Here is an 11,987-nt window from a genome sequence, read left to right as displayed (position 1 = left end):
CACTGTCTTTCTCTCCATTCAGGCTACGCCCATCTTTGCCGCCCGCTCTGAAACGGTTTTCCCCGCCTGAGTCAGCATGCCAAGTCAATCAGCGTGAGAGCTGGCAGCTACGATGGCCCCTCCTTCTGGGGGGCATGATGTATGGTTCGGTTACATGCCACACGGGGATGATTGCCTGGACCAACGGCATAAGAAAGGAAGAGGAGGGATGGAGAAAAGAAGATGGGGCTTGTTTAGGAGCTGTATTGAGGCCTGTGTGATGGATTTGGAGATGGGGATTTGCCAGATGCACTATTAGCTGAGTGGCTTCAAGTCCCAGGCAGGACTGCCCACATTGTGCCCACCTGTCTGGAAACATACAGTCTATAGGCATAGCATGTTTTCTTAGATTTAAAACACACAGTCTGCATGACCCTGCCTCTTTTTCTCGCTGGTATTCACAAGAAATTTTAATGATCAAAACAGTTAAAGGTTTCCAAATGATCCTACAATTTTAATGTATTTTGTATTTTATTTTATGCATTACATTTACTTACATAACTAACATAAATGAGTATTTTCTATTCACAAAATTAGACTAATTACACACAATATATTGTTATATATTCATTATAATTTAAGTAATTTCAGAAGCAGTGGACTTTTCTTTTGAGGATATTGAATTAGTAGCTAACGTAATTGCATAAGTAATTTCATCTGCACCAGGGATGTGGAGTAGAAAATGTTTCTGCCATTTTGTGACCACATTTAAGTTAATGCAATTTTACACGTTTAAACCATACGTTTCATACAAAAATTATATTTGCTATAAACAGCATTGTACTACTGTAGCATTATTCAAGGCACTTAACGCCACTTGGGGGCAGTAGACATTAAATGTCAACTTGCACATAAATGAATGTGTAAGCTATTAAGATATTGATCCCTATGCCATGTCGAGAAGGCCCCTAAATTCGTTTTTATTCAATTAAAATGAAATTTCTCTCAATTACCAAATTTAGAAAATACCTTCTTTTTGTGAGATAGGAGTAAATTGACAATGAGATATCAGATCACAAAATAGAATAGTGATTAAGAGAGAAAAGAAAAAAAATTCATAAATGCAGTCAAAGGGAAAATATGACTTTGCTCATATAAGTAAATTAATTGCATTAATAGGAAATAACTTTTTTTTTAATACTAATAACCCCCCTTCAAACAAAAGTTGCAGGCCTGTGCAGACAATGTCCAATCGGTGACGTCCTCGTTGAATTGAATTGAATCAGCTGTACTCACAGTTCAGAAGATCATGGCGTTCTGCAGGAACGTGATGTTATATTCCACAAACGCTCCACCGTTTTGAAGTGGATCTGACAAATCCTTTGTCGTGCAACTTCTCTGCATGTTCCTTCAACCATCTCCCATCATTAGTTAGTCCAGTTAATAAGCCACAAACGCGGCGAGCTGTCACTGCGCAAAGGGACAGTGGAAGGGACACTTGGATAGATCAGTGCGCTCCGCAGTCCATTGGTTTTTATAGTGTCCTCGCTTTAGTGATATGTCATCACTTGAGTGCTAAAAGAATTTGCTTCACAAGCATTTTGCACGTTTTCTTTCCTCTCTCCTCTCATTCGCTCCCCTTCTTCTTCGACGGCAGTTTGACAGGTGCAAACCCAAAGACAAGAGTGGGTAAATAGGCATTTCACATAAAATGGACATTATACAAATGTTTTTTATTTTTTATTACAACACAATCACCTCTGTATGAATACAAAGTCAAAGTCAAAGTCAAAGTCTCCTTTATTGTCAATCCCTCCGCATGTCAAGACACACAAACAGATCGAAATTACGTTTCTCACTATCCCAGGGTGACAAGACAGAGTGAACTCTGTTGTGAACAACGCACATACAAGTAAACAACACAGGAAAAATAAAACAAGAAAATGAACAATAAGAGTGATAGCACGCTAGCCGCTCCCGATGCACAGCAGTGAGAACTTTGTGAACTCGTTTTTTAAACATTACTCATATTTTTTTCTCTTTTTACTTTTTTTCTACATAAACAGACGCATTGTTAACAAACTATCATATATATATATATTTATATATAATTATATATATATATATAATTATGTATATATATATTCTATTGAAACAAGTAGCCCCTTAATATCAACGATAGCTGATATATAAAAATTTTAATAACGTCAAGCTGGCAACACAATATTGCATTAACACAAGATGATATAAACAACTTTGTGTGGTGACGGATGATTTCACGAAATAAAACAGGCTTTATTTGGTCAACACTTACACAGGTGGCAATAGTCCCACTCAGGACCATTGTCATGGCCACTCCATTATGAAGCTGGCTTGCACCATCACTGCAACTGACCTCATCAAAGCTGTACGACCCATGCCGACCTCATCAACAATGCCTGACTCCCCGCGACCTCATCAAAAGTGGATGCCCGCTGAAACCCTGAGGGGTGATGACAGCCCCTAAGAAAACTCACCCACCATTTGGGTAACAAGAGCACTGTAAATGTGGCGCGTCAGCACCACGGAGTCATCGACACCGTCATGCCCAATTCACCCAGCCCCGCAACCCCCCTTTCTGAGTTGCCCTCCGGACAATGGAGCTGCTAAAACCTCCAAAACCTCCCGGCCATAATGTCCGCCCACGTCGGCTGGCAGCAGTGACAGAAAAGGGGGTGCGGGACGGGGAGGCCTGCTGCACGGGATGGGACTCTTATTGAGCGCTTGAGCGATGAGCCAGGTCATCACATCTACCCACCTCATCCATCATGCCCCACAAACAGACACAAATAAAGAGGACACATTCCTGCCTCTGCTCCCACTACCACATTCAAACATGCTCTGGCCTCCTATCCCCTCTATGGAAGCCAATGCCCAAGGATTAAAAAAGAAAAAAAAAAAAATAGGAGCAGAGTTCAGGCTCTCACATGGTTTTTTAGGCCATGGGAGTGCCAGAAGAAAGCGCCAGGTGGTTCTCTGACCCATGTGTAGAAAACCATGTTGGTGCCATAATTATGGCTTATATGGGGTCCTATGAGGGAGGTTACAAATGAACGAGTGAGTAAAATGTCTGTGGAAGAATAAAGGAAGGAAGGATGACAAGTCAATCCACATTGTAGTCCTTTATTTAGTTGCTCCTCCCACATTATTTGAATTGAAATGCATAACAGTTACATTGTAAAAAGCATTAAAATAAAAGTACCTCAACTTGCTGATTACTTTTTAAAATTGATTATAAACAACGACAAAAACAAAAAATGTGGTCCCTCAAAAGGGGAGAATACATAAGAGCAGTCTGTTTTACTTTTTTAAGTTTGGCACGAGGGTTTAACATGAACTGAACGTCACACAAGCTTGCAGACAACCGTAGAAAATGTCAACACAAATCTTAGCAGACCAACCATGCGCTTATGAACAAATGATACCTGGGTTGTTTTGTCTTTTAATGATTTCATTCTGTACACTTTTTTTCTCGTTTTATTTTATCATGTTTTTTTTTTTACAATTTAATCATGAAATTGTCATTAAAAAAATCTAATCTATTCTTCAACCAGTTCCATTAAAAGAATAAGAGTTGTATGTTTAATACTATCTGGCTCTCCAACGGAATCTACAAACTCCATCGAAGTCTGCGATAGGCCGGGAGAGGAATCTGCCATCACCCGGGCTTGGAGCAGTGCTATTCAGTAAACAAACTACAGTTTGCCAAGAAATAAATACAATTATCAACATACGACAACAAACAACAACACCGACAACACAGACAACATCAAAAAAAGAATTCCAACAAAATCATGATTGTCTAAAATGACTGAAAGACAAGAATGGAGTAGTTAACAACTAGCATTCAAGCTATTTAGTGGTATTGTTGGCTGACTAGAATGGAATCAATGTTGTGGAAAAAGACAAATGCCATTTATAGAACATTTAACTTCAGCACTGGCTACTTATCTCAGTAAAAAAAAACAACAACGTGTTTTCTTTTCATCCACGAAAATGACTATTTATAACCTTTCACAGATAGCGCAGACGGGCAGGCTGGAACGCAGTACAGAATGGTTGGTAGACAATTTTGTACAGCCCAATGATTGACTTATTTTAGAACTTTTATGACACCGAGTCATTTGAAACCAAAGTTGTTACCACCCTTCATTACATCAAGTGCATTTATTTTTACACGCAATACATGTGGACCCCAGGGGTTTGAATTGCAATAGAGTTTGAATATACATGATGTCATTAAAGACAGTTTAAGATACTTGCCTTTGAGACACAAGCAACTTCCAGAATGTTCACCCTGCTTTGTGTGAACCGGGCAGTGAATGTAGTCTATCAAAGTTACATCAGCACATCTTCCATGTCCACCAGCTGCCTTTGGTGTGCAAATGAAGAGAATAAATATGACTATTATTACTTTAGATTTATTATTTCCACCACGGTTGGTGCCAAACTAGGAAATCCATTTTAAGGTCTCAGAGGGATATTTTGAGGTTTTCTGGGCTGGGGTCTGGAAAGACCTTGTATTGTGTACAAGGCGCTCCACTCAGCAGTCAGAAGGGCCATGATTCTGCTTAGCAGTCACTCCAAAGACATTGAGAGTTCCTTGAGTCAGTGTGTAGGAGATGTCAAATGTGAAAAGCAGGTGTCATCATACATGACTGAGGGACTGGAGGGCAGTGGATTCAGCAGCAGCTCGAGCCAGACTGTGCCACATAGAGGCCGGCGTGTGGGTGGCGGGGTGGAGAGAGTCCTTTTCAGCTAGAGACAGCATCATGGCGTATGCCTGAATGGGAAAGGACGGAAATAAAATATTTAGTTGCACACACAACTTTGAAAGACACTTAAGGATCAGTTTTGATTTTTAAATGTTTATTATTGTCTTTTCATGAAATGACCCCACCTAATAAGCACATGAAATAATTACCCCCTTTATTTCTTATCAGGTCAGTCACCAGATTAATGATGAGAAAATGAAGCTTCAAATTTGCTTCATGAAGCACTTGTTGTATTTAATCACTCCTCTAGATGGCACTCTGCTTAAAATTAGACTGAAAGCACACTGACGTTTCCTAAACCCTTTCTAAACCGCAGAATCAAAAAATACATGGTTCATGAAGCAAATTTGAAGCTTCATATTCCCATCACTAGTTTACAATATGTAAAATGTTGTTACCTGTGACTTTGATTTCCTGAAGAGCGGCTGTTTGACTGCATCATTCAGTGAGGCAGGCGCAAACGATTGCTCGTCTTCATCACCTTCCCCATCGCTCAACTCGCTCTCCTCAAGCTTGTGGATGTCTGAAAAGTGACGGATCTGATCCAAAGCGGAGTAGCCACTCGGCTCTTCCTCGTCCTTATAGCTAAAAGCCCAGGAAAAAAAAATATCTTGATGTCAGCAATTGAAATTAAAAACGGACACCATTAGGTTCAGATATTAGATGTACCTCCTCGGAGAAATTTTACAGCTCTGGCTCAAGTCATTTGTTCGACTGAAGTCCATTCCATCTTGTATGATGTCATCGCTAATGTTGCTAGGAGGCATCTCCTCTCGGGGTTTATTCAGGGTGTTGCTTGGGTCTTCCCCATCTTCATCAGCAGCAAGCTCCTCTGCGTCCTCGTCTTCTAAGTCATGTGACCCGTGCCTGGCCATCAGTAAAGTCTTATCTTCTTCAAATGGGTTGCCATTGACACTGCAGACCAAGAATATACCACATTTATGAAATGTTTTCATGGCATGTGTTTTTTTTAAATGTTCTTTTAACATTCCTCTCTTTCTGCATGTGCAAAAACAATGGCTTGTGGCCTCTCGGACAAAGCAGAACATGGCAGCTGGGACGGACCAAAATCGGAATATCGTTTGTCATCGAGGCTGCAGGGCCCCTCTGGGCACAGCAGCACCAACTTCATCATTGCAGCACTTAACTGGAGTGCTCAGCCTCTCTCCTTGTTTATCTTCACTACTATCTAGTAATCATCTAATAGGCAAAATATTTAGCTGACAGCTCCATTTGGAAGTTGAATTATGAGTGCACTGCCAAGCGATCCATTTTGCTCTCCTTGTGGAGGGAAAGAGAACCAGCTATCCAAACTGCTAGAGTCTTAATTTTTCTTTCTGTCTCAGTGCCACAGGAAACCACCATTTGCTAAATCATCTGGAAACGGATTCAGACTGATTCACTAATTACGCTCAGAGATGTCTTTCGCCAGAGACTTAAAAATCCTGCACAATGAACTCTGGCGATTGTGCAGATAAGAAAGCAAAACACATCATCACATAATCACACGATATCTGATTTGATGTGAATACTGTTAAGTGTGTGCAGACGTAAAATATATTTATCATTTTTGTCCCTTATCAGCTGTTGTTGAAACCGTATTGTCTTTTAGCGTGAGCTTCAACCGGGCTTGTGTGTATGTGTGCCACGTCGAGCTCACACAGCTCCGAAAAGTGACTCCTGAAGAGCCAGCGAGAGCTCTGTGATTAAGAAAACAGATTCGCTAATTATGCTTTCAAACGTGGTAATTTGCTGGGGATAAAGTATCTATCAGAAGCAGTCAGAAGCGCACCATTTTGAAAGGAAACACAGGCCGACCTTGTGACCCCACCCCCTCTACCCTCTTCCTGAAGGCAGACATGTTGGTTCCAGATGTGGCGGGCTAACTGCTTCGCTCCCCCTTTCTTTGGGTTTCTCTTCCCGTACTCCCGAGGCTCTTGCGCCTGCTCCTGCTCATGGAGGCTCAATCACGGAGCAGTCTACAAGATCTCTATCTGGTCGTACAATCGGGCCTGTGATCGCACCGACGTGAGGCGCGTGAAAACAAACTCTGAGAGCCGAGCAGATTGCACAACTGCTATCTGACCTGATCGCGGCTCCAAGAATGTATTTGCATAATGCACAGATGAACTTGCATGCACGGAGACATCACTTGATTTAATGCATGTAAAAGCTGTCATCTCCTTGCATGATTGCCCTCTCGACAATACGAAATTACTAAGATGGGCTGGCGAGATAATACATCTAAGAGAGCAGAAAGTTTAGAAAATGTCTACCTACCCTTCTTCAGAGGGGTCCGGTGATGTTTGGCTTTGGCCTGTGTTGCCGATGAAATTTCTGATTTCATTGAAGTAAGAGTCTTCTTTGTCGTCCAATAGGGCGCTGCTACCATCAAGTTCAGACTGTGGGGAAGACATTGCAGTGCCTGTGCAAAAAAGAGACAAGGGAGAAACATTTCTTTTCATTATTTTTATGTGGGGGCAGCTGGAGATGAAGTCTGGCCGTCTCTGGGCTGCATTGAAGCTTTGTAGCTCAAGTAAAAACGACACTAATCCAACCTTCTCAAGCTTTAGGCTCCTTACCTGACAGGTTACCATTCTCGTGCTTCTTGAGGTGACGATCCAAGTTGGTTTGCTGACCAAAGCATCGATCGCACAAGTGACACTTAAAGGGCTTCTCCTTGTTGTGGATGTTGCGAATGTGGCGTTGCAGGTTGGAGGAGATGCTGAAGGAGCGGTCGCAGTATTTACACCTGCAGAAAACAAAAACAGCAACTTTGGAGGTTCTGGATGATTCTGTGGGAATCATAACTGCATCTACACAAAGTCTGAGCAATCCCACAGACCCAGACATGATGGAGCAGCTTGTTTAAGGTGAACCAGAATTGCCTCTCATCTCCAGCCAGCTCAATAAAATTGCATTCTTCTCTCACTCAATAAGCATGCAACAGATTGTGCTCCATCCCAGCGAAATTACTCGCTCTTGCCAAGTTTCTTCATGCAAAATTATACGAGAAGATTACATCTTTTTCTTCTGCTGGAATTAGCTCGCTCGATTGGTTGTCCCTCAGGACCCCCCCGAGTTATCGCCATAACAAATTACAATAAACAGCGGTGATCTTTAATGACAAGCCAGTACGTGGAGTGGAGGCTATCAGACTGGCCCAATAGAGACCCGGGCTGGTCTTTCTCAATCCCCTGTGGTCAAAGACCCTCCTACAAGCTTAGGTTCAACATTCCTCCGTCTAAGTAACGACAAATCTCTCCTCTGGCGATGGACAGCCAGATACTGAGTTGTTGAAATGATGTAAATGAAGTCACAAACCTATACGGTTGCTCCCCTGTGTGAGTCCTAAGGTGTCGCGTCAAGTTGGCAGAACGTGGGAAGATTTTCCCGCAATATCTATTGAGCATAATACAAAATAATAAATCATTCACCTGTTGATCTTGTTAATAAATGCTGCAGTGCACGCTGTAGTTACCTGCAAGTATATCGCTCCTTTCCCTTGCGTAGAAGTGTTTCTGGAAGCGTTGAGGGTGGAGCTCTGAAGTCAAACATGGAGGGGACAGAACGTAGCAGATCACCTGACTCTGGCTTCAAGGAGCCTAAAGTTTCCAGCTTCTCAGCCATGTTCTCAATAGCTGACATCTGAAGGGAGGCAACAGGAAGATGAGACCGGATGATTGTAAAACTACAAATACTAGGAAATGCCATTCTGCTAGAATTTCAGACTCAAGAGTCTCTTTGTTTCAGTGTCCACAAAAAGGGTGATCAAAACATTGGGAGGAAAAATAGACCAAAACCAAACATGCGTACGTTTCGAGCTATAAGACAATTAGCCCTAATTTCAGGTCCTACATTTAAATTTCTGACTTGAAAAGTTTTTAGTCGTTTGACAAGTCTTTCTTTCTCTCAGACAGACAACACCTAAAAAGACAGATAGAGACACAAGGAAAGAATTAACGACTGCAGCCAATCTGCTAATGAAGTCCAACAGTTGCTTTCATCAGATATCCTGGCAAGAATTACGCTTTCTTGTCTGCACTCTATGTGGATATATGGATGAGAAACTATTTGCCGCGAGGTGGTCATAGTTGATTAATTGCCACCTATGTGTGTGAAATAGATGTATGTATGTGAGGAAGAAGAATGTATTTGTAATGCATGTGAGCGAGCGTAGTGTGTGTTGTACACAATTGTATGAGCCAAGTGTGTATTTGTGTGTTGTCAGATCCATGTCTGTGTGTGTTTGTGTGTAGAGTGATTCATGTCCACTGCTGGGCAGTAAACCATTCTGTGCACAATGCGGGCAGACAGCACATTTGTCAATATGAAAGATGTTGACATTGCTGATCAAGGGCCAGACATGGGTAATAATGATATCGCTGTGCTGAAAGGGGCGGGGTGGGGGAGGAGACAAAGGGGCGGTGGTCCCAGTAGAGCACCGGGCCTGACAGGCCATCCCACGCGCACACACATGCACACTTTTTTTTTTTTTTACAAGGGAGCCCAAAAGAATTTGCATTATTTTGCACGTATTGAATTTTCAGCTTGTTCTTATTTCATCAAGGAAAAAAATCAGTGATGGTTCGGTCTTCTATGGGAGCATTGTTTTGACGCTGACATTTCATCTCCTGTTTTCAGCCCCTGTCACACACAGGCTACATGGCCAAGATGGAGTAAATAGCAAAAAGAGAGGTGAAGAGGTTCTGCAAGGTGATAAAAAGTGATAAAAGCGAAACAACAATAGAGAGAAAGATCTAGAGCTTGAGAAAAAGTAATGGATGACAGCGCGTGGAGCCATGTGTGGGAAGCAAGTGATTAAGAGTGACGGCTGCGTCTAAAGTTCCTGACACAGTCAACATTCTCGCTGTGGGAGGATGTGGATTGTCAAGTTTGGTAGATTTTGATTACGACCATTATTGTAATTGCAAGAGTGTTGCAACTGCTATTCATCATGATGGAATAGTTGGTTTTTTTTTGTATTTTGGTCATCTGATGCAGTCTTACACCCTTGCAAATAACTACAGCAATAATTTGTCAATAATAAAGAGAATAACCATTATGTTGGCCTATGTACAGTATACAGTCTTTATTTGTTTACATTTAATTGGATGAAACTAGACTAGTATTGAAGTCTTGCTCTCTAAGGATATACAAAAAGTTAAAAAACATTAACCACAGATTGAACTTCAATGATTGATGCGTACGTTTTATGGATTAGGTTGATTAAGTCTATTTGACTATGTCACAATGTCTTGTGTGTGAAATGTTTAAGCTACTTAATGTCAAGAAGAGACCAGACTGTGCTCTGAGGTAATTTTCCCAAGGTCATACACTCTAGTTTTTTGTAAAATAGGCCGCCTTAAAAACACATACGCACGCACGCACGCACACACACACAGACCGCACACCTCATGAAAACCCCTTTTCATTCTCCCCAAGGCAGTGTGTAAGCATTTGTGAACTTGCTTGTTGCTGTAGTGTCGCAGTGGGACCGGCGGTTGATTGGCTATCTTCAGAAGTCAGTGATGCTGCGAGGGGCTAATTAGCGAGATGCATTCTCAATTGTTGATCTTTATCAGCAACCAGATGTTTGGCGAGAGGAACTAGCTCAACCCTCAACCCCCCACCGCTCCACGGGAGTGTCCCAAAGAGACTGTTACCCTTGGACACATGTAAAGTAGTCCCGACTAAACAACTACCTTCACCACACCGTCCAGGCTTATTTGCAATAGATGCGCTTCATTATATGTACAAGCAAACATACATGTTCCAAAGCGGTTGGTTAGGGTGTAGCTCTACTGGAAATTCCCACTTCAGCCTGAATCAGACTTAATCAAGAGCCAAAAAATGTAAACAAATTAAAATAATTAAAACGGGGGAAAACCAAAAAACTGCTGCATCAGTCATGTAACTGTAAGGTGGAGTCTGTAAATTTGAAAACCAATTACAGGAGGGCCTCTCCATTGGCAAAGAAACAAAGTAGTACCATTTAAATTCAAAACAGCAAAATTCACATAATTTGAAATTTGAAAAATATGCTTGGCAAATCACACAAACGGCTCAATGAGGTTGAACATGCACATCTCCTAAGACTGCATTTGTCTTAAAACCAACTCCTTTAAAATGGCCACCTTTTTGTGACCCTAAGCACCCGACACCGGACTGACCCTTGATCTCTTATTCAAATTAACCATGAAGTTAGTTTGTCCTATATGCATCTCTAGCTAGATTGCAACAAGATGGTGCATATCCACACAATAAAAAATATATTCTTATACAGTCCATGCATCACTGTGATTAAAATAATGTCTTGTCACCGTGGGATAGGGGGGAACGAAATTTCGGTTTCTTTGTGTGTCTTTGGCATGTGGAGAAATTGACAATAAAGCTGACTTTGACTTTGACTTTTGATAAACTAAACTTACCCAAGAGCTCTGATCTGGCAAACGGAACTGCGGGGAGAGAAAAAAAAAAAGAAAAAAAATGTCAGATAGTAGCAGCAATCATATCATTAGCGATACATAGCTTAAAGAAAAGCGATTGAAGCATTAAACTTTAAAGAAGCAATGAGCTTCCTAACTACAAAGTTATGGTGGCGGAATTATAGGTGGCTCTCATAGTTCCTAACACTTCCCCATGCTCTATAAAGACATTATAATAGCAGCCAGTATGTAATATGAGCCCATATTGCTCTGCAATAAAACATCCTGCCAGGAATTAAAAAGCTGAATCATAAAAAAGGTTTAAAAAAAAGTTATAGTCTTTCAGCTTTTCTTCGTTTGCCTTGATATATGGCCGAGTCGTGAGTCAGGTGACTGAACGCAAAAGTATACAGAAAGGGCCCCCTTGCCTGGTCTGACTAGTCTGAGCTTTCTGGGAATGATTTGTGTATCCAGACATCATAAAGTCATAAAGATGGCCTAAGCACTCTGTTAGTGTTTCTACTGATAGGACACCTCATTAAGGCATGTGGGACGACCATGTGGTCGTTGCAGGCTGGGCCTTTGCAACAGTCTGGACAGAGAACATAAATCAAGCAAATGAAACAGCCTGTAAAAACCAGACCTGAAATAACCAGAAAAGAGGGAACGGAATCATATGCCTGAGAAAATGCTGTTTTCACTTTCCGGGGCCGTTCTCACCCATGGCTGATTAAATGAATGGAGTTCAAAACGCAAAGTCTTCCAT

General features: G+C 41.5%; 1 protein-coding gene across 4 annotated transcripts in view; it reads right to left on the bottom strand.

Moving 5' to 3' along the window:
- Positions 1-3,125: 3,125 nt before the first annotated feature.
- mecom (MDS1 and EVI1 complex locus) overlaps positions 3,126-11,987 on the bottom strand; it is a 95,969-nt gene continuing 87,107 nt past the window's right edge. For all 4 annotated transcript variants that reach the window (XM_049724758.2, XM_049724757.2, XM_049724760.2 and 1 more), the window contains 8 exons: positions 11,225-11,251; positions 8,275-8,441; positions 8,118-8,195; positions 7,376-7,545; positions 7,074-7,218; positions 5,463-5,708; positions 5,192-5,378; positions 3,126-4,801 (listed from right to left, as the gene is read on the bottom strand). In XM_049724758.2, the coding sequence (XP_049580715.1) occupies positions 4,667-4,801; positions 5,192-5,378; positions 5,463-5,708; positions 7,074-7,218; positions 7,376-7,545; positions 8,118-8,195; positions 8,275-8,441; positions 11,225-11,251 (1,155 nt within the window). In that variant the 3' untranslated portion in view covers positions 3,126-4,666. The remainder of the gene's footprint in view (positions 4,802-5,191; positions 5,379-5,462; positions 5,709-7,073; positions 7,219-7,375; positions 7,546-8,117; positions 8,196-8,274; positions 8,442-11,224; positions 11,252-11,987) is intronic.

Source organism: Syngnathus scovelli, chromosome 7 (genome assembly GCF_024217435.2).
Source record: "Syngnathus scovelli strain Florida chromosome 7, RoL_Ssco_1.2, whole genome shotgun sequence".
Lineage (NCBI taxonomy): Eukaryota > Metazoa > Chordata > Actinopteri > Syngnathiformes > Syngnathidae > Syngnathus > Syngnathus scovelli.
The sequence above is the reverse complement of the archived record's forward strand: the minus strand, read 5'-3'. Positions and strand labels throughout refer to the sequence as shown.